The 22,935-nt window shown below is 38.9% G+C and overlaps 1 protein-coding gene across 2 annotated transcripts; it reads left to right on the forward strand.

The window, feature by feature from the left end:
* Positions 1-639: 639 nt before the first annotated feature.
* g (adaptor-related protein complex 3, delta 1 subunit-like garnet) lies at positions 640-22,720 on the forward strand. 2 transcript variants are annotated; one of them, XM_088235714.1, is made up of 18 exons: positions 640-881; positions 1,028-1,123; positions 4,503-4,631; positions 4,714-4,854; positions 5,199-5,328; positions 5,416-5,555; positions 8,630-8,703; positions 9,762-9,913; positions 9,991-10,136; positions 10,214-10,415; positions 12,904-13,093; positions 13,904-14,060; positions 15,270-15,490; positions 16,977-17,142; positions 17,848-17,977; positions 18,632-18,887; positions 19,934-20,157; positions 20,309-20,561. In XM_088235714.1, the coding sequence occupies exons 1-18, from the start codon at positions 786-788 to the stop codon at positions 20,383-20,385; spliced, it is 2,727 nt and encodes a 908-aa protein (XP_088091840.1). In that variant the 5' UTR covers positions 640-785; the 3' UTR covers positions 20,386-20,561. The 2 variants fall into 2 exon arrangements, with proteins under 2 accessions (XP_088091840.1, XP_088091841.1); XM_088235715.1 differs by lacking the exons at positions 19,934-20,157; positions 20,309-20,561 and adding an exon at positions 21,947-22,720.
* The last annotated feature ends 215 nt before the right edge of the window (positions 22,721-22,935 follow it).

The raw sequence follows: 22,935 nt of genomic DNA on the forward strand, positions 1-22,935 counted from the left end.
ATTAAATATTTTGGTGTACGCATTTAAAATATAATATCATAAATATAAAACATGGATTAAAAAGACAATAATAAATAAAACAATTTTTTTGCCATTATGATGTTTCTATAGGTATAGATTTATTTGTAAATCGGCCGACTCGCAGTTGTCAAGCATTATTTGTTGGAAAGTTCAACTGCTTTCGATCACCATTTTTAAGACTCAATATATAATTAAAATACTATCTCAAGTTTCATTCAAATTTTATGTATAAATGAGTCAATCATTTTTAGATATCTGCGCACCATCCAATTCCTAATCCATAGTTTTTTTCTTATTATTATCTAAATTCCAAATACATCTTGGCCAATAACCTTATTTCATATTTTCATCATCAGAAATCATATTTTTCGCGAACTCGCTCGCAACAAACGCCGCGCCGTCGTGTATTTATTTTCGTAGCGGTGACGTGTGAACTGCGGCCGAATTTTCGTATTGTCCCAGAGTTTATGTTCTGCGCGGTCGAAGCTGTCCACGGAGCCTGGACATGACAATATTGTCATATCCATTGTATTGTCCACGTGTAAACAAGGCTTTACAGTGGGACACGCACACACACACACACACGGATAGAAGAAAACGCCAACATTACAAGAAAATGGAGTTCAATTATCGGCATTTGACAGTTCGCCCGTCATCGAGTTTTTAGTTTGGATTTTGTAGTAATATACACATATGTCAAAATTTAGGAATTGCGTTTTATAAAAGCGAATTATTACTCGGGCGTAGCAAATTATTACATTAAAATGGCCCTTAAGAAAGTTAAGGGTAATTTGGAAAGACTTTTTGATAGAAATTTGACAGATTTAGTGAGAGGAATTAGGAATAATAAGGAGAATGAGGTAAATATACGACGAATATTATCAGATATCAAATAACGAGAGGCGCAAATGTTTATTTGGTTGACTTAGTCATCTTGATTTAAAGTCAAACTTGAAGAAATTAATTTATTAAAATCTATTATTTGCTAATCCAATATTGTTTTCAGGCCAAGTATATAGCGCAATGTATGGAAGAAATAAAGATAGAATTAAGACAAGACAATATAGCTGTCAAAGCGAATGCCGTCGCAAAATTGACCTATGTAAGTTTTGGACCATTATCAAAACTCATTTATCTTTAGTTAATACATTTTCATATGTTATTTTAGAGGTTAAATCATAACATACATAATTGATATATTATGGAATATTTTATTTTTATAGAATTTATAGATTTCTATATTACAGAAATTATGTTGTACCTATGTAAATAATGGTTCTTTTGAACGTATTCTACTTAAATATTTTCTATTTTTGCTTTAATTTTCACAACAGTGCCATTTCATTATATATATATATTTTTTTCTATGTTTGCCACTGCCATTTTTTGTTCATTCCTAAAAGTTTTACGAAAATATATTTTAGAAATAAATTCACTCGTACATCAAAAGGAGAATCATTAAAAAATAACCAACACTAAAAAATATTTGGACATTTTTAATTTAACTGATAGCCAAGGGAAACAAATCATTTGGACACATCGACTTCATTGTATTCTACTAAACATAAATAAGTTCTCATGTGAACCTTTGTGTTTATGTAAAGAGATTACATCGTTTTATTATTGAAGTAAACTGAAACTACGCCGAGATCGCGCGCCGGGTTCATTTTGGGGCGGAATTCACATTCCTCCACATACCCGAAACCGTTTTAAAGACTGTGGGTCTTCCTATCGGTTTCACTTGTACAAAAAAGCATTGTTTTTTTGTGAATAAATGAGTAACTCTTTTTAAATTTTAAATTTCATTTGTCATTCATCCTCGTGACCATATTGGAAACATGAATGGTAGCGAAAACTGTATTTACTTGTATCACAATAGCCGGTGTCTATTAAAGTATTTTTATAAATTTAATAACAGCCGATCGTAGGTATTATTATTATCATTATTTTTTCATTTCTGAACTCCGACGCCCTTCATAAAAGTCACAAAAAGGTAAATCCCACAATCTGCATGTGGTACTGCTTATTGGAAGGCTATAACTACATCAATTTTATCAAGTCACAACTCCCACGAGAGGTAGTATCATACATGATCAATATAGTGCAGCTAAAATAAATCAAAGTAGGGAACAAAATGCCTAAAACTCTTCTAGTGGAACGGAAGGCCGGTTGACAACTGTCAACTTTCAACAGGCCGGCTTCTCCTGAAGAGTTTTAAGTGGTTTCCTCTCCACATGGGCAAATGCTGAGAAGTATGATTGTGAGATTGGCCCACATTAGAATATCCTTCCTGATTCCAACAGTTAAGCTAAAATAATGTAATATAATAGCAGAAAAATCCTCTTTTTGAAATATAAACATTGTATATTATAAGCAAGGTAAAAAATAATGCAACTCCCATATAAAAATTAAAAAAATCAAGTCACAGCAAAAAGATTGTTAGTGGATAGGTACTGCGTTAGGATCCGGGAACCACTGGTTTGATGATGAGTGTGAAAGAAAGATATATAACAAAAACACACTCAGAACTCAGAACACAGTACATTGAACGACCAATAAGAATAAAAAGACAGGCCTATGAACAAGCGAGAAGAAAAGAAAATTCTTGAATAGTGTGCTGCTAAAAATGGAACAAGATTTATCTGATAATAACACCAGAGAGGCATATAAGGGAGTGAATTTCTTTAAGAAGGGTTTCAAACCGAGCACAACACTATGCAAGGACTCTGTTGGAACAATTGTATCTGATAAGGAACAGATTAAGTCAGTGTGGAAAAACTACTTCCGCAGACTTCTTAATTCTAATAGTGATCTAAGAGACCATCCTACCAACATCTCCACTGAACTGAAACTTGATGAAGAACCTACGAACCCGCCAACGATGTCTGAAATAAAAGCATCACTAAAGAGATTTAAAACACCCGATAAAGATAATCTACCTGCCGAGTTGTTCAAATATGGAAATGAGCACCTTAGGAATCTACTACATAATTTTATTACAAAGATATGGACCCTAGAGAAAATACCAGAGGAGTGGAAAATAAGTATAATATGCCCCCATCCACAAGAAAGGTGATAAATTAAAATGCGAAAACCATAGAGGCATATCACTTCTATGCACAGCATACAAAATCTTCACCACAATATTGAAACAAAGAATTGAATCATACGCAGAAAATATACTGGGAGAATATCAAGCAGGTTTCCGAGCTGGTAGATCCACAACAGATCAACTATTCACCGTAAGACAAATTTTGGCAAAATGCTGGGAGTTTGATAAAGACATACACCAACTTTTCATTGACAAATAAGCATATGATAGCATAGATCGAGAATGTTTATACGAAATAATGCTACAGTTTCAAATCCCTCCAAAATTGATTAGACTTGTCAAATCAACCATGTCAGATTCAAGATGTCAGGTCAAAATAGACAGAGAACTAACGGAAGAATTTGCAGTATCCCAGGGATTAAAACAGAGAGACGGCCTGGCCCCATCTCTTTTTAATTTTGTGCTTGAACATGTCATAAGAAGAACTCTGATAGACCTACCTGGAAATTCACCTACCTGGGCTCCAGTATAACTGAGAATAATGAGGATCCAGCAGAAATCATAAAAAGAATCACAGCAGCCAACAAAGCATACTTTTCTTTGCTGCCAGTGTTCAAATCACGTAACGTCCACAGGAAAACCAAAATAACCATATACAAAACAATTTTACGTACTGTATTTGCATATGGGTGTGAGGCGTTAACACCGACAGTAAAGATGGCTGAAATGCTGGACACTTTTGAACTAAAAGTACTCAGAAGAATCTGCGGACCAGTGAGAGAGAATAATCAGTGGCGCATTCGGTATAACGAAGAACTGTACAATATATACCAGGCCCCGAGCATCTCGGCACATATGAAGATGCTTAGATTACGATGGGCCGGACATGTACAGCGAATGCCTGACTCACGTGTCCCTAAAACAATAATGAGCGGACACCCGGGAGGAAAGAGATTAGTGGGATGACCCAGGATGAGATGGGAGGATGAAGTGAGAAAGGATGCAGCGCAGTTTCTCCAGGTCGTAAATTGAAAGACGGTGGCTTAGGACCGATAGAGTTGGAGGCGAAAGTTGCGGGAGGCCAAAGCTCGATATGGGCTGTAGCGCCATCGAAGAAGAAGAAGAAAAAGGTACTGCGTTCGACAATTCCAACACCGAGGGTAAGCGGCACTGCTTCCCTTCGGTGAGCATTAGCACAATTAGCAGTATGCCACCTGAGGGCCCGAAGGGGGCGGGATCCTCTCCAGAACAAGCCAAAGTCATAGTGTAGGTAGTGTGAAAAAGAAGGGCGATGAGCAGGAAGGGTTCGGGGGGGGGGGTGACTTGCATTTTACGCTGGAGAATTAGTCGCATTTTTGTCAGCAAATCGAGCGGGAGATGAGGTTAGGGTCGTCCTGTGACAATGGTCTTAATGTTTTTTGTTTTTCAGTTACAAATGTTAGGCTATGACATATCATGGGCGGTTTTCAATATCATAGAAGTGATGAGTTCCAACAAGTTTACATACAAGAGGGTGGGATACCTCGCTTCCAGCCAGTCCTTCCACGCCGACTCCGAGGTAAGGCCGACGCGGTACCGACCCGCCGACGGGCCCCGGTCTCCCCCTCGCCATTTCCACTGACCCGCCCCTCTTGTTGCAGCTCCTTATGTTGACCACCAACATGATCCGCAAGGAGCTGAACTCCTCCAACCAGTACGAGGCGGGGCTCGCGCTCAGCGGGCTCAGCTGCTTCGTGTCGGGGGACCTCGCTCGGGACCTCGCTAACGACATCATGACACTGGTAAGCACCGCTGCACGGCATATCGCACCGGTTCCTGTAGTATACGCAGGGGCTCTATTGTAGGAGCAGGTACGGCGGCCTCCGTGGTGTAACGGGTAAGATGCTCGGCTCGCACACGGAAGGCTCGAGAAGAACACAGAAATTAAATCGGATTTTGCTCAAACCCGGGTGGGTGTTCTGTGTTGTAATACACCATCCGTTGTATTCGGGCCTTCTGACCTGTTGTGTTGCTAATAATTTTAGAAAATAAATAAATGTAGCGTAGTCGGTAAGCGCCGGATGCCCGTACGGGTGCACGCTCCCGAGTGGAGAGGAAAAGTAGACTAAACAATCCGCAATTTCAGATGAGCTCGACGAAGCCGTACTTGAGAATGAAAGCGGTGTTGATGATGTACAAAGTGTTCCTGAAGTATCCCGAGGCGCTCCGGCCGGCCTTTCCTCGGCTGCGAGAGAAGCTGGAAGACCCCGATCCCGGTGAGTGCCTGCTGTTTATGCGGACTGGATCGCGCTACTAGCGCACCGTAAGATTTCCCCATAATTGATCGAGCGATGGTTCCGCAGGGGTGCAGTCGGCTGCCGTGAATGTAGTGTGCGAGCTCGCTAGAAAGAACCCCAAGAACTACTTGTCCCTCGCCCCCGTCTTCTTCAAGCTGATGACCACTTCCACCAACAATTGGATGCTCATAAAGATCATCAAACTTGTGAGTACTCCTTTTGGACGTCTATTCCGTGTATTCTGCTCACCCAGTTCATTTATTTAATTACATAAATGTCCAGAGGGCTCTTATAAGTAATTGTATAAATGTGCTAATGATAATCTTAATTCATACACTTAATGCATATTCACAATGATAACGAAACAAACATCTTATTGAATTTCATAAAAATCAACCTCACAAATTTATTGAAATAGTAAACTGATGCTACAAATGACGTTGAATATAATTATTAAAAAGTTTTCATCCAGGCTTGGGTTTTTCCCGGTAATAATATTTTTTTGACTTAGCTCTATCGAGCTATCGTTAATAAAACTATTGTTATATTTGTATGCGTATAGGTATCGGACGAGCTCCGTCCATACATTATTAATTTTAAAAAATAAAAAAATATATAAAAAAATTAATATAAATATTAAAAGAGAAAAACTACAAATTGATATTTCCGCAAAGAACTTTGCACGAATGATTCCCAAATCCAAGCAACATTTTCAGCATATATACTTCTGCGTACGTGTATTTCCTGTACCAACTTAACCTGCCTCGTAGTATTCGTCGGACGTAACTTTACCATTTTATTCAACAAGAAGCATTGAAAAGACGGCATCCAATTTGCATAATGCAAAGGAAAAATAACAAATTAATAGTGTATTGCATAAAGCGTAAAATGGCATATTTCTGTACTAGGTCTTAGACATGTTATGTTGGGTATTTTTATGTTCTTACAATGCACTGACAAGTAAAAATATGTAATATAAAGAAACAAGGATTCATCGAAACATTATACTCGTACAACACAATATTCAATACTTGCGCCGAGAGATCTGGGGAGATGGACTCTAGCGGACAGTTTTCTTATCTTGTCTACCCATGCGCGATCGTCACCGTGCATATTCTGTTTTGCGCGTGTCTTTACTCTGAATTTGTATGAAAAATGCCAGATCTGGTAAAACTGTAGCTCGAGGGTGACAAGACTATGCTTCATACCGGTGATGCAGTGCCAGCGCATGCGTACTGATTAGTAAGAATTTAGGTGATTTAGTTACGTATAATGTGCATATAAAACAGTATGCAAACAAAAACAGTGGCGATTTGGTTCCGATGCCCGGGCTGTCATTCTTATAGCTCTTTAACCGTGTCAGTCTAAAATATGTTTAATATTTTTAAACCCTATTGTTGACAAAATGTAAAGAGATGCTCTGCCAGTGTTTTTAGTCCAGTCAGTCCTGTCTTAAAAATATTGCACGCAGCCTGATAAGTATTTCTAACTACGAATCAATTCTATGTGTATAATTATAATAACTCACCTTTATTTGTTTTTGTGCTCCAGAAATGTGTCTTTTTCATGTCTGGTTAGAAATAACATCCCTTGTGTGGCTATGATGTCACATGGTCTACATTATATACAAGACTTTATATAAATAAGTCTTTTTTTAAATAGTGAAGCCGTATTCTGCTATAACAGACCTAAATTATATGATTATTTTTACAAATTATGGTAAATAGATTATTTAACAGTATACTTAAACTGTTATTTAAGAAACAGTTTCAATTTTTTTATATTTTCATATGGCTACGATTTTGTCACGATGCTAACCGACTGCACTTCATGTTTGCTTCATAAAAATGTATTTTTATTGCGGGCACTCGTAGATTGATATATTTTGCAGCTGCGCTGTGATTCTCTAATGCTTTGTGGATAATTCGATCAACTACTGGGAGTTTTTCCTTTACCACGGCAATTTTGCTCAGCAAAGTCTCTTCTTTTTCTCTTTTTTAAAATTAAAATTTTGGTTAATTTTCTGAACATTTTTTTAACTGAAGCATTCTCATTTCTTGCAATTTCACTAGAGGCTAATACCCGTATGCAGAGACAAAACTTAAGGTGAGGAAAATACATTCTAATTTCAAATGCAGAGAATAACTTGAAGGTGAAGACAATAGAATGTACTTTCCTCACCTTAAGGTTTGCAGAGACAAAACTTAAGGTGAGGAAAGTACATTCTAATTTCAAATGCAGAGAATAACTTGAAGGTGAAGACAATAGAATGTACTTTCCTCACCTTAAGGTTTGTCTCTGCATACGGGTATAAGTGTTTAGTCTTTGAAAGGCTTGAAATTGTGTTCTTTTTTCCATTTGTAATGTCTTTATACCGATGATTTCCGAAAATAACACTTTTTTCAAAAATATTTTCATAAGTATAAAACTTTAAATAGTTTTAAGCCAAAATTTATATAAAATAAATCAAAAGACTGAAGGGACAAATTGAATCACAAAACTGCACACAGCAGAACTTTGAGAAATACTAAAAAAAAATCCCATTTACGTAGAGTATTTACAGAACAAGAAAACTGACCTTTTTGAATTAGGTATAAAAAGGAGCATTTAATATATCTTCAATTTGTAACCGGGTGCAAAAAAAAAACTGTATTGTAAACATAAGATTCAAAGCTATTAGTTCAAAAAGTTAGAGTTATGTAATGAGTTTGTCATTTTCCTAATTCGTTGAATAGATACTGTATATTACATGTTTTAAATTTTGGTTTTTAAATCCTTGTAATTAAAATATGTTATCTTTTGCTTAATGTACACAATGTTACAGAACCGTTTCCAGAGGGGTTTTTTAAGTCTCGAGGTTCAGGTGCATACTTTGTTAGAGCATAAAATTAGTTGAATTACATACTGAATTCTATATTCCCTACTCTAAAATGTTCTTCATCTCGGTAGTAATATACTAGAATTATAAATTATAAATAATGATAATTATTACCTAATTATAAATGATAAATTCAATAAAACAATGTTCAGTGTTGTGTTTATGGTAAAAAAGTGGAGAGTCGGTTAGTTGTCTGTACAGATACAGGGTCAGTAGCATATAAAGAATAGTCAGCAGTATGGTTAACTCGCGCGTGTGCAGCTCGGGACCATGACGCACTCGGACCCCGAGTTGGGCCGCCGGCTCACGCGGCCACTGGTTACGCTGATCTGCAGGTGTGTGTGTGTGCGTGTCCCGTGTGAGTAGTGGTAGTCAGCCTCGTCCCCCGTTGTCTGCTTGCAGTTTGGCGCCCTGACCCCCCTGGAGCCCCGCTTGGGGAAGAAGCTCATAGAGCCGCTCACCAACCTTATACACAGGTATTCCCTCGCATTCCTTTTTAAGTTGGGCTAAATGTTATACTAAATCACGAGACAAAATTCACTTTCAGCTTTACAACATCAGTCCACTACTAACCCCCCCGACTTACTTATTATTCGTGAATCGGGTTGTGGTTCCGTGGTATTGTTGTGTAGATTACAGATTAAATATACGAGGTTTGAATGTCATTCTATCTCGGTTTAATTCTTATTGTCTAGGATGACTAAATGAAAATATGTCAAAACAAAATGTAAACATTGAAATATATTATATAGATTCAAATACGTATTATTTTTTTCATAGTAAAAAACTGAATAGAATCTAAGTCATACAGTGAATTTATCCTAGCTTTGTTGGACATTCCATTTTATACTGCTTTTTGGTAAACATTACCATATTTTGTATAATAATATAATATGCTCCTCAATTTTATTGTTTTTGTGTTTTTTCCGTAATTTATATTTCCTCCTTTTATACTAATCATAACTTGTACACTGTCTAGTGTGGAAATTACAGCTAGAAACTATTTTTGTGACTATTATCCCGACCCGACATTAAGTGTAAAGAGGTTTTATGAAGTTACCCTTTCTCATCTTTGTAAATCTGAGATTTTTTAAATAGAAAAATTGATTGAGGTTTTGAATTCTTTTTGTAGATTTTGAAGAAATTTTTGTCGAGTAGGTATCGAATCTTAGTAATATAAAAAAATATTTTTCTGGAAACGGCGTTTGCCAAGAATGGTTCTCGATGTTTCTCCACTGTCAAACTGTTTTTTGGTCCTTATTTGGTGGTTCTGAAAATGTTTCTAACTTTACTAACATTCAGATAGAGATTCATATCGCCAAGCTAAAACTCACACATTTTCAGTGCCTAATCTATTCAGAAATATATTATACCATGAGAAATCTCTTTTGATTAAACATAAAATAGAGTTTTGTTTTTGGTTATGTTTTTATAATAATTTTTTAAACTGAACGAATACAATGAATGTTGCATTCATTTTTAAAAACTTGACAATTGATTATTTTTTACACTACCCATTTATGAATGCACACAGCACGTCGGCCATGTCTCTCCTGTACGAGTGCATCAACACCGTGATCGCAGTGCTCATCTCCATCAGCAGCGGTATGCCGCACGACAGCGGGATGCCCATCACCTTGTGCGTGCAGAAGCTGCGTATCCTCATCGAGGACTCGGACCAGAACTGTGAGTCGATCGTCGCTCTTCTACGGATCGTCCCTCGATCGAGAATATAGTCAATAAAATTGTACTCGTGTTTGTAGTGAAGTACCTGGGCCTTCTGGCCATGTCCAAGATCCTGAAGACGCACCCCAAGAGTGTGCAGGCGCACAAGGACCTCATTCTGCAGTGTCTCGACGACAAGGACGAGTCCATCCGCCTTCGTGCGCTCGGCCTTCTGTACGGCATGGTGCGTATACTGTCGCCTGGGCGTGTATAGCGCGCCGACCGCTATCCCCAACTTTCTAACCGCAACTTTCCCCTCAGGTCTCCCGCAAGAACCTCATGGAGATAGTGAAGAAGCTGATGGTGCACATGGAGGAGGCCGAGGGCACACTGTACCGGGACGAGCTGCTCACGCGCATCGTGGAGATCTGCTCGCAGAACAACTACCAGTTCATCAGCAACTTCCAGTGGTACATCACGGTGCTGGTGGAGCTCACGCAGCAGGAGACGGCTAGCAAGTACGGTAAGTAATGTTTTTCTTATTTGTGATTTTTGTATTTTTGTTATTACGAAATAATGATGACAACTATTCGGGTATTCCTTACCGAGTATGTTAGTTCACCAAACAAAACATAATGCTTTGTTTTTTTAGAATAATAGGGTATTGTTATAAACTGGGGATATGATTTTAAATGTATTCAGCATTTAAAGAATATTTTAACGATTGCGAGCATTTTACCATAAAAATCTGAAACGAATGTTTTCATTTATAATTTCCTATTTAAAGTTTGATAGAAATAAAACGACCCGTAACTGGCCAAAAGGTTGATGACGTCACGCGTGACTTATGGATCCTACGTTCACTCAAATCCTATACTGAGATCGTCCGACGCGGGCGGCTTGTGGCTTTTTATTTATTTTTTACATTTAAATTTCGTCTTTTCCTTTGCTTTTTTTTGTTTTCATTTATAAACATCCATAGCATTATGACTGACATTGGTTTTTTACAAGGAAAATCCGATAACTTGCCCAAAATAGATATAATCATGATGGGTATTTTTTTCTCATCCAATACAAACTTTTTAAGTTCCGGGTTAGAAAGGAAATATATAATGTTTGCTTCCAGAATGTATTCATTTAAATAGTTGTATTATTTGCATGTACTATAAATATATTGTTTCGTGTACATTTAATGCAAAAGAGAAGTAACGTGACTTTGACACAACATAACCTATAAAATACCATTGCTTGTAAACATTTCTGTTGCTCGAGTGCGTGTTAATGCCCTTTTTTTATTAAATGTGATTTACTTATTAATATATCAGCTAGGAAAAATTACGGAGACAATGCCATAGGTTACATTCAAGTAAAGCGGACGGGTGAATTGAATGGTAAAAGGTCGAGCCATCCCAGAACATAAAGTTAGAACCAAAGCGTACTCCGTCACGTTGATTTTCGACGTTGATTCCTGCAAGTGTGAAGACTGTCCAGCATCTCAAGGTCAGTTGCCAGTTTGTAAATGCAATAAATTTCACAAATAAATAAGGTAGGTTTTTATACAGCAATTTTTAGTAATTTTATTTTTTATTTATTTAGAAAACCAACAGTTCTACAAATTAAACTTAGTAACATAAGTACAGAAATATAATACAAATATAAACAATAACGTTCAAAGAATAAACTATTTTAGTATTGTAGTACCTGTCAAGTTTTATAAGTGCATTAGCACTGAAATTATTCAGTACCTACTGATAGTAAATGTTTATAGTCTACAGTCTCCATCATTAAATTTAGTATTTCGTACTGAACAAGACCTACGGAAAAAGGTATAGTGGTTTGTTTTTTTTTAACATCTCATTTCGTAACGTTCAAATGCGATCAACCATTTTTTCATTAGGTACTAGGAATGGCCAAAAAGCTTTATTTGGCGTCTTCACCGTAGTGTTTGTGCACATCTGAACTAAACAGTACTTGAATCTTATAACTAAAGACATGTTATGCGCGTTAATTAGTTAAAACAGTGTAAAACAACTGATTACAACAAAAACAACACGTAGGCTATACAAATTCATATGAATTTGTTTGAACGGTTAGTCGGATTCGTAACGCGTGACGTCACAAGCCCATTCGGCATCCGAATGGTCGTTTTGGCGCCAATTCAAAGTATACGTTTTTAAAACGCTCTAAAAAATTAACGCGTGGACAAATAAAAAAAACTGTACAGTTACCATCGTAATTCTTTTGCAAAATAAAAAAAAAACTGATAATACCCTATTGTCTATTGTAAACGTGTAACATTCTGTCATCGATTTTTATATCACTTTAATATTCATGAAACTATCTTAGTGATACTTTTTATAACTCTATATTATAATTTACTCCTAACACTATTTATTCATTCAAAGTTTTTATAATAACTCGAACGTTATTTGAAAAGTGAAAATACAACAAAATAACACAACCTATTGAGTTGTCATCATTTGTTTTGGGTAAAATTATTAGTGTATATATGTATTTTATTTTTGTTTCCTCGGATTAATACGGATTAATATGAAAACTAAACTTTGTAACAAAGGACATACTTAGTATCTTTATCTTCTAATCCGAATTTCTTTTTAAGACACATATTCGATATCTCTTTCATACATATAACCGGTGCGTATAACCATTTAGAATGTTGTCTCCCTTCAATATGAAATATTTTTTATTCTGGAGAACAAGCTCGTGTAACCCGGTAATATGATGTTCGGCCAATAGGGGTACACTGCGCACTGGCTCGCCGTATAAAATGAAGTTCAAAACTAAAAATCGTCTATTCAATTGTGAACTATCCTAAATGCCATTTTTTTCCTAATAATAGGTTATAGGTAGATCTTCAACATAAAGCATTATTATTGAAGTCAAAAAATATGGCAAGCTGCGAATAATCGCTTCTAAAGAAATTCACCCCCCTGGTGTGGGGTCAGGCGGGGGACCGTGCGCTGACTGTATGTGTGTGTCTGTGTGCGCAGGGAGCCTGCTGGCCGGGCAGCTGGTGGACGTGTGCGTGCGCGTGCACGCCATCCGGCAGTTCGCGGTGGGCGAGATGGCGGCGCTGCTGGAGGGCTGGGGGGCAGGAGGCGGCACGGGCGGGCGCCCCGCGGGAGGCGCGCTCGCCGCTGTTCTCTGTGCCGCCGCGTACATCGTCGGGGAATATGCCACGTAAGTGTTTTCTTAGTTGAGTGGGTTATGAAATGGAACCACCTCATGCCTATTATTCGTTTAGAGGTTTGTTTGGTAAGGTGCTGAGATTCGCACCCATGTAGGATGGTATCTCACGAGAGTTGAATAATCGGCATTTCATTTAGTCCGAGTACAGACTGGAGTTCCAGGCGACACGCATCGTCTTATAGTCGCTCCAGGGCCCATATCCTCATGTTCAATTACAGGTTAACGATAAAGATACTTTGAATTTTCGTACAAATATACACATTTTTGTACATAAATATCAATGTTAGTTTGTATCGTCTCAATATGTACTGACAAAGGTAGCGTTTGTAATCGCGGCCCAGCAATTCTCAGGCGGGTGGCGAGATCTTTGTGCGTGCTATCACCCTCAGTTATGTGAACTCCTTAGTATTTATAGCTGTCAAATTTCCCTGCCAATTATTATAGAGAGGCTGATCAGGGTCATGACTGGATTTGTTGAACATAATCTGTGTCTTTTGACATTAATATTAAGACCCAGACAAGCGGAGTTTTCCTGCAGCTTGTCAATAATTTCCTGAATATCATCAACAGACTTCAAGAAGAACCGCAATGTCTGCGTATTTCAGTTTGCACAACTTTAGGGGGAGTTCATTTCTATGCCTCGATCGGGTGCTATCGATATGCGTTAGATAAAATCCATCAATATGATGAATAAGAATTCTTCGAGGAAACACTATTTTCCTTTAATGGGAAAGGACAGCGCCTAATATTTGTTCAGTTCATAAAATATCGGTCCAAATTGTAACTCGTCCGACCTTCCAGAGAAACGGGAGTGATGCGCGAGGCGCTCCGCTGGCTGCTGGAGCCGGGTCCCCTGCCGGGCCCCACGCGCGCCGCCTTTCTCCACGGAGCCCTAAAGCTCACTGCGCGCCTCCTGCTGCGCCACCTGGAGGACCAGGACCTACCCGCTGCCAACCAGGTAACTGCGCACTCTAGGGAGGTAGTTTTTAAAAAAAAATTTTTTTTGGAGTTGCATTATTTTTTACCTCGCTTTGCTAGGTTTATATTTTAAAAAGAGGATTTTTCTGCTATTACATTACTTTACTTTAGCTAAACTGTTTGGGATCAGGAAGGATATTCTAATGTTGGCCAATCAGGAACTTCTCAGCATTTGCTCATGTGGAGAGGAAACTACTTAAAACTCTTGACAACTGTCAACGGGCCTTCTGTTCCACTAGAAGAGTGTTCGGCATTTTGTTCCCTACTTTACTAGGGAGGTAGTAGGGACACGTTCTGTAAGGTGGGCGCTTGAATGATAAGTCGCAGATTTGCGGAAATTGCATTATTATTACGGCTGCTGCTCTGAACTCCAATACAAAATTGATACAAGCACTCACCTTATACTGGGCCTTCTCCAAACCTTGTTGTTAGAAGTTCTTCTGGAGGCAGGCCCCACGGGATGTGGGGGGTAGGAGACACTCTATTTTGATTAATACGGTGGGTTTGTGAACTTGAAGAATAAACCTCGCGCCGCGCAAGGTGCAAAGATCCAAAATTACCAAATGCTTAACACTTGAATATTTCAGAAAGGGTTGCACGGCAAAACAGAAATCACATATTCTTATTAGAGTTTACTAGATATAACAGATAATTTAATATGGCAACCTGCGTAGTAAATGTGGTGCGACCGATTATTAAGTAGTAGTGGCGTTAATTCAATTATGTTTTGTGTAAGTGAAACATGGAACTAAGTGAAGCAGAAGTGTGAAAGCCGAGTGAACGCGGTCAAAATGCGATATCTTAGATGAGTGCGTGGGAAATCAATGTGTGACGGGGTTACGAATTTAGAAATCAGGCAAAAGTGCAAATCTGAGACAGGTATAATTGCCAAGATTAAGGATTGCTGAGAGGGTTTGGTCATTTGGTTTGGTAGAACAAATCGATGAAGCGAGAATGGTAAAACAGATATATACGGCGAGAATAAATGGACTACCATTATTTGAGTAAAATGAGGACGACCGAGAAAGACATGGCACGATCGGATAAACAAAATCTCAAGTCCGCTTATGTCAAATAAAAACACAAAAAATAGACATAATAATATAGAGTAAAAGTAGATTTATGAATACGATAAGGAAGAGTGGGAGGTCAGGTCAATTTTGTCTCAATAATAAATGTTCATTTGCAGTTATGCGAGATGATGGCGGAGAAGCTGCAGCTGCACCTTAGCTCGCCTCACATCGAGGTGCAGGAGCGCGCCAGCACGGCGCTGGTGGTGGTGGGGCTGGTGGGGGCAGCCGGGCCCGAGGGCAGAGGCTCGGGGCTCGCGCGCGAACTCGCCGAGCTTTTCAGCGGCGAGCTCAATCCCGTGGCTCCCAAGGCGCAGAAGAAGGTTCCCATTCCCGAGGGGTGAGTGACCCGCAGTCTCGGTCGATGAAAGCTGATTATTATTCCTTTCCTAAAAACTGTTTGTAAAGAGCAGTGTCTTTCTTCGGTTCCGCATATTCACTCTCAATTTTTTCAACTCAAACTAATTTACAATCGAACCTCAAAAAAAACTAAAAAAATAAACTTTAAAAGCTCTCATTATTATTATTATTATTATTATGGATAACTTATATAGCGCCATTTTTGTAACAAAATACCTAAAGGGCGCTTTACATAGTGATTTTTTTAAATTTGTAATTTAATTAAAATAATTTATTTTGTTGTCACATGCTACGGATTTATTCAAATGATTTAGAGAACAAGTGGGTTTTAAGTTTTTTCCGAAACATCACTTCACTTTCACAGCCTCGCACCTCTGCTGGGAGAGCATTCCATGCCATAGGGCCTGCGACCGCAAATGCGCGTTCACTAAATTTAGTGCGCTGTTTGCATAGAGGTATAATAACTTTTCCTCTCGCCCTAGACGTAGCTGGTCTAAGCGTTAGACGCCTGTCAGCTAGTTCATCTGGAATGCATAGTTCCCTTAGATATTCCGGAGCAGAGTTTTGCAGTGACTTATACATAAGCCAACAGAGTTTGTATTCGACCCTCTGTGGAAAACGTAGCCAGCGTAGTTCCCGAAGTAGTGGAGTGATATGACTGAACTTCGAGATTCCGAAAATAAGTCTCGCTGCGGCATTCAATACAGATTGTAGGCGAGTCATTTTGTTCATTGGTAGACCTGCATAGATACCATTACAATAATCGACTCTAGACACTACAATCGCATTTATTAATTGACGGGCGGCATCAATCGGCAAATTTTTGCGTATGCATTTAATTTGTCTCAGCTGGTAGAAGCATGAACTTATCGTTCTACTAATTTGAGCGTCAAGAGAAAGGTCAGAATTGAGTAAAACTCCCAGTAGTTTAACGGTGGGTAAAGCGGTACTTTCTACATTGGGTAGGGCCGTATCCTGGATCAAATTCTGTCGTCTGGCTGAAACGACCCATAGTTGTTCAGTTTTTGATGGGTTTAATGTTAGTCTGTTTTCAGCCATCCAGTTTCCTATTTTATCGATGCATCCATCAAATTAATTGACAAGCGCACTTCTCTCGCCTGGTTTGCAATAAAAATAAATATGTAAATATGTAAATGTAAATGTTATCAACTATAAAATACCTAAATTTTATAAATGGGGTCTCGAATTTCAACCGTCCATGCGCTCAGTAGCCGCAAGACGTGCTGTAATCGAGCTCCTATCTGTTATAATTGAAATTGATCTGAATTGGAAGAAAAATTATTCACATTCCAAAGCCCATAAGTACATAAAATTATCAAGACGGTACTGGCAAAGTCCTAACACAGATTTGATGACCTTATTGGGCTTACTCGAAATTCCTTTTTGTCATAACACTGATCGGTATCGAGTTAAAGACAACTCTCTAATATAACGTGCTATCGCAGTTTGGACCTGGACGAGTGGATCAACTCTCCCCCGGTCAGCAGCGGCAGCGACAGTTCCGAAGAGGAGGGGGGTGGCGGAGGCGGGGCAGGAGCCCGGCGCGCCGTGTCCTTCCTACCGCCCCCCTCGCCGCCGCCTCCGGAACCCACCGTCGAGCAAATCCAGAAGGTACACTGCTTGTTTAACTTTCTATAACATTTTAGTAGGTATATATATATTTTTTTTAAAAAACAAACCATCACGCCGTTTCTCCGTAAGGGTAGGCAGAGAGAATATAACATCATTTACTCTGTTTTTGCATACGGACCTCGCTTCCTCTACATTCATACATCTTCTCATACACGCGCGCCGATTGTTCCGATTTTTGATATGTCCATCTTCGAGTATTTATTGGATTCGGTCATGCCATGAAAATGCTCATCTCAGCCTTACATAATGTACGGATCTCGACAATATGAAGTTCCTTTGTACTGACAGAATATTAGTAAGGGTTCGGGTGATTCAGTTATAAAACAGCATGCAAACAACAACATTCCGATCTGGTTGACAGACTGCGAAGAAGCGCATTGCCAGTGTTTTGTTCTCGAACAAACAAACAATATTTGTCAGCGTGCGTAACATAAGTAACATTGGGGATTTGGAATAAGTTCTCGCTGTTGCTGTTGTTTGAAAGTCTCCATTTTGTTCGAAGCATCAAACTGTTACTGTCGCCTATTTACATATTGATAATTATTTTATTTACATATTGAACTGGGGAGAAATTTATCTCGTGTCCTCAATGAAACTATCTGGAAATTTTTCAAAAATGTGGACACGATCCGAACGATGTTGCGCCCTGAGCCCCTCCCTCACATAGCAGCCCGCTTGTTGCAGGTGCGCGAGGCGCGGCAGCAGGCGCAGCTGCACAACCCCCACTACCTGAAGGGGGCCCACCCCTCCCCCCCGGACGTGTCCGCCATCCCCGTGGCCGAGATCGCGCTGGACGTGTCCCTCAAGATCCACGGTGGGTAGCGATAGTGATGTTATTAATATTGTCATTGTAGATAATTTATATAACACCATTTATGTGAAAATAACCTCAATGGCGCTGTACAGCGAATGCCCCGACACGTCTCGGAGCCACCCAGCACATGGATGATTAACATTCTAGTTCCTCGTTTCCAATTATGATCACCATTATTCCCCTTTCCGCACTTGGTGGTGCGTAGGGTACTGCGTTTGCAAACCGAATGCGACGTATTTTGATCATCTGTCGCACGAAGGTAATCAGTCCTACGCTTCAGGTGCCAGTCCAGGAACAATGAAATATTGCAGTTTAAACAACCTTCAAAATCAATAATTCACTTTTACCCTGCCAGGAATCGAACCCAGGACCTCAAGAATGGTAGGCGAACTTATCTCCACTCGGTTTCCTCCTTATTTGGGATCCTTACCCGAGAGCTTTCATCTCGTGGTTCAGGGTTCCGGTTCTATTTCATACACAAAACTGTATTTTTTATCCGCCCGGACACAGATAAAATCCAAATTTGGAAGAATTTAATAACAGATAGGAGCTAGAGTACAGCGTGTCTTGCAGACGGTATGAAATCTAGCTCCCATTTACGGTCGGAATTCTAGACCCTATTTATGAACCTCACCTTCTCGGTCTCCCTTCCAGAGAAGCGTTCGGACCAGTACCTGCGCTGGAGCGACGCGGCGGGAAAGGATAAGAGGCGGCGCAAGCCCAAGAGGGGCAAGAAAGGGCATCACTCGGACTCGGAGAGCGACAAGGAGGGGCCCCAGTACGTGGTGAGCACGGCGGCCGAGATGCCGGAGGGGGTGAGCGAGGGAGGCGGCGGGGGCGCGGCCTCCGACGGGGAGGGGGGAGCGGGGGCGGATGATCCGCACGCCGCACTCGACATTGACCTGCACATGTGAGTACATAGTGACCGACTACACAACGAGAATCATGTTTTGCCGCTGTAAAAGCGAGGTCAAATTGAGAATGTTTAGCATTAACTCTCGCGTGGCTATGATGTTATGCGGGTCTATAGAATACAGGACTTGATACATCTCTCTTATTTTTCAAATAATGGAGTCGTATTTTAGTACTACCCCGGAGTAATAGTTCTCTAGAGAAACCCTACTATTGCATTCAACAAAAACATTCCAAATTTTTGGTTTGGCTATAGTTGGTTTTTAATTTAATTAAAAGACGTGTAACGGACGGTTATGGTTTCTCGCTTGCAATGCTCAACCCGAATGCCTACGGCCCGTTGTATTGCTGTAATCTGTAGCTAGCTTCGTGGTCAATAATCATAGAATGGTTTTTCTCCGTATGGGGGACTCCGTTAGGTTATTACTCTAAGGGTATGACAGACCTAAATTATATTCATCAGTCGACAGGTAAACCTCATTAAGTACAGATTTATGGTATGGTAATTTCTTATAAAACTGTAGTTAGTGAAATTATGCAATCATTATAAAAATATCTCTTCTTTCCGTCGATGTAACACGGCATTACAGCACCGCATTACATTCCCAGAGGGCGAGAGGCGACAGTTCAACTTCCAGGAATGATGTTGTGACAAGTGCCACTTGCGCCATTGTTCTCTAATATTTAACCTTCGGCGTAGCTGGACGGATTACGGTATGAGTTTTCATATGCCGGCCTACACTGCGCATTTACTACACTACAATTTGCATTCGTATGATTTACCCAAATACTTAATTTTCGGGGCTATTTTCAACGAGTTGTATGTAATATAACTCACTGTTAGAAAATGGGAATCGAGTCGCGGTAGAGTGGGGTTTGAATCTGGACCGCAACCTGGTTTAAGTGTGGCCAGATTGCCGACATTCATTCTCGAATATTACTTATTGCCATACGGAAATTATCTCTCTTCCCGCCCGGCACACGCGCAGTTGTATTGCAGTTTCTAAAGGGTGAAAAATATAATATTTTAAACTTTGTGTTAAGCCCACTGAGGGAAGACGAGGAGGAGGGAGTGAAGCGACGGAGGCGCGAGGGGAAGGGCGAAGGGGGTGAGCGCAAGGTCAAGGACAAGGCCAAGGTCAAGGACAAATCTAAGGACACTACCAAGGACAAACCCAAAGAAAAGGATAAAAAACATAAGAAGAACAAGGAAGACAGGAAGCTCAAGGACGAGAAGAAAAAAAAGTCTTCCAAAAGTTCCAAGAAAGGTGAGTATTTTGTTTCATCGAGTGAAAATATTTATTTGAAAAGGTGTTTTTACACTAGAATATTGCACCGTGTGCGGAAGGTGAATAATGAATGAGAGAATTATTCTCCGACTGAGTGTGTAGAGAATAAGCGCACGATCTCTTGTTACAGAGAAAAGTCCGGCTGCGGCCAAGACTGGCTACGAGGAGGCCCTGGGCATCTCCACCCCCAGTAAGGAGTTCGTGTGACGCTCTTCTTCTTCCGGACGGAACAGAACCAGCCGGCGTGGAGTTATGATTTTTTTTATAATTTCGTTACTTTGTGTAAAGCGTTACTTTCATATCAAAATTAAATTAATTTGAAACAGCTATACATAAATATGTACTAAACATAATATACACGTTTTATTTCAATATCTACAAAATTTTGTAATTTTTTATTTTATTTCTATTTTTTTTATTTATTTTTTTTAATTTTATTTTGTTTTTTTTTTTTTTTTAAGTCAATTGACTTCATATTTAGATACAATACCATTTAGGGCCGGTTATATAAACATCTGCAAGTAAGCCCGGTACTATTTGTAATTGGTATTTGGTACACCGCACGATTACATCTTATACTTTTACATGGATACATCGTCATATACGCAAATAATATAATATATAAATAAAAATAAGAATGAAGAGCAAATATCCAATTTTTGAATCTTCAATAAATTTATTATTTTTTGGAATACAGGACTTGATTATCAACGGGGATGTATAAAACAAATTGAAATTATCACCGTATTCATTTGCAAGCCGCCGAATGCTGAATTCAATGAATAATTAGTATTATGATATGGACAAAAAGTAACATTAAATCTGGTTGGTCTATGTGGGACACCGAAATTTATAAAACCTAACAGTTCATTTAACCACTTACCTACTGTTTATGCCCACCGGTTTCGAGACGTACCCGTATCTTCATGAGGACACTCACTACACCAACATGCCAATACTAAAATATACTTACCATCACCGTAGTATACATAGTATTTATGAAAATGTGTGGTGGTGGGGATTAGGAAGGGGAGGAGCTAAGGGGTTGAACATTACACGATTGGTTAATTAAAGTCAAAGTCCTTTTTTATTATTTGTAAAATTTTAACTCCCGCATCATTAAAATCGTGATGAAAAATTATTATTATTTAAACATCTCATGTGTTCTTTAATGCGAATATTAAAGCTACGTGACGTCCTCCCAGTGGACAAACCTCGATGGACACATATTGTATTGTCATCGGTACACCCCTGAGTTGTTCAATATATCATTTTTACCTTTACAATTTACTATTCATTTTCCAATGTTATTTTGAGCATAAAAGGCAGGTTTAATATGTTTTGATTTTGAAATTTACCATTATTGATTAAAATGTTTGACCACAAAGTTAATTCTTTGAACAAAAATAATATTATTTATTTCTTTAAATAGGAATAAGAGGTGATTTATTGTTGTTCCGCTCGATAGTATTGGAAGATTTAAATTATAATATGCGTCTTTAGAAAAATAGGGTTCCAAATTGGAGATGCATGCTCTATAGCTGTGACCCGAGTTGATCAATACTTGGTGTTCCAAATCTTACTAGGAAATAAAATAAAGTTATAATTGTTTCAAAATGTCGAGTGTTGCATTAATTTCCGACGCTATATTTGACACTGACATTGTTTTTTTCTTTCAGTTTCTTTGTTCTCCGCTGAATTTGTTTGTGATTATTTCTGCAGTTTAAAATTACCTGTCTTTTTATTTTCTTTTTGTTACACTGCATAGTGCATTGTATCGAGTATACAATTTAGGGATGCATCTATACACGCTTCTGCCGAGATACGATATCAACATTTATAGAAAAGTATCGGCTCCTGTTTGATTCCCGACAGGGTCGATGTGAAATATTGGTTTTCAAGGTGGTTTAGCACTGGAATATTTCACTCTTCCTGAACTGGTACCCGAAGCATAAAACTGATTACCTTACCTTCGCGCAACGGACAATCGAGATTGTGGTTCTGGCACAGAAAGTGAGTTTGGTATGATGTTGATATTTATGATTATTTTCTGTCTCGATGTAATTATTTTATAAAACATGTATGTAACAATATTTTTTTGTGATTTTAGCTAGCATTTTAATAGAACCAAACTGTTATATTAAACACGCAACCCTCAGTTGGCGTTCTCTTATGGATTTTTATTAGAAACCGGCCCACATAATCCGCAAAATGTCAAGATTCCTCTTGCCCGAGTATCATCATCGGTGGCGCTGCAGCCCGTTGCGGCCCTGGCCTCCTACAGAATCTGTTTCCATTCCTCCCTGCACCCTGCGGCTCTTCTCCGGTTCCACATTATCTGTCACTTTCCACATTATCAGGCCATCTTAGCTTCGGTCTGCCTCCGCTTCGTCCGCCTTCCGGAGTGATATTAAGAACTTCTCCGGGGGTACGATCGTCGCTCACTCCGCGGAGTATACATTTTCAGACCTGTTATTTAGTTTTTGTTTGTTCGTTGTGCATTCCTTCGAATATGTTTAAATAAAGTTTATATTTGAAGCACTAACTTTGTGGTTATTCATTATAATAAAATAAATAAAACAACTTTGTTTTTAACCACTAATTTTTTTTTTTTTTTTCCACTTCTTTTTTCTTCAACAAAGACGACAACAACTTCCACTTATTTTTTCAACAAAGTTGTTTTATTTATTTTATTATGTTTAAATCAGTTTGCAAAAAACAATGTACCTACATATATACGAGGCATATACAGAAAGT

The sequence above is a fragment of the Micrasema longulum genome, unplaced genomic scaffold (assembly GCF_059751315.1).
Source record: "Micrasema longulum isolate JH-2025_06_02 unplaced genomic scaffold, ASM5975131v1 h1tg001429l, whole genome shotgun sequence".
Taxonomy (NCBI): domain Eukaryota; kingdom Metazoa; phylum Arthropoda; class Insecta; order Trichoptera; family Brachycentridae; genus Micrasema; species Micrasema longulum.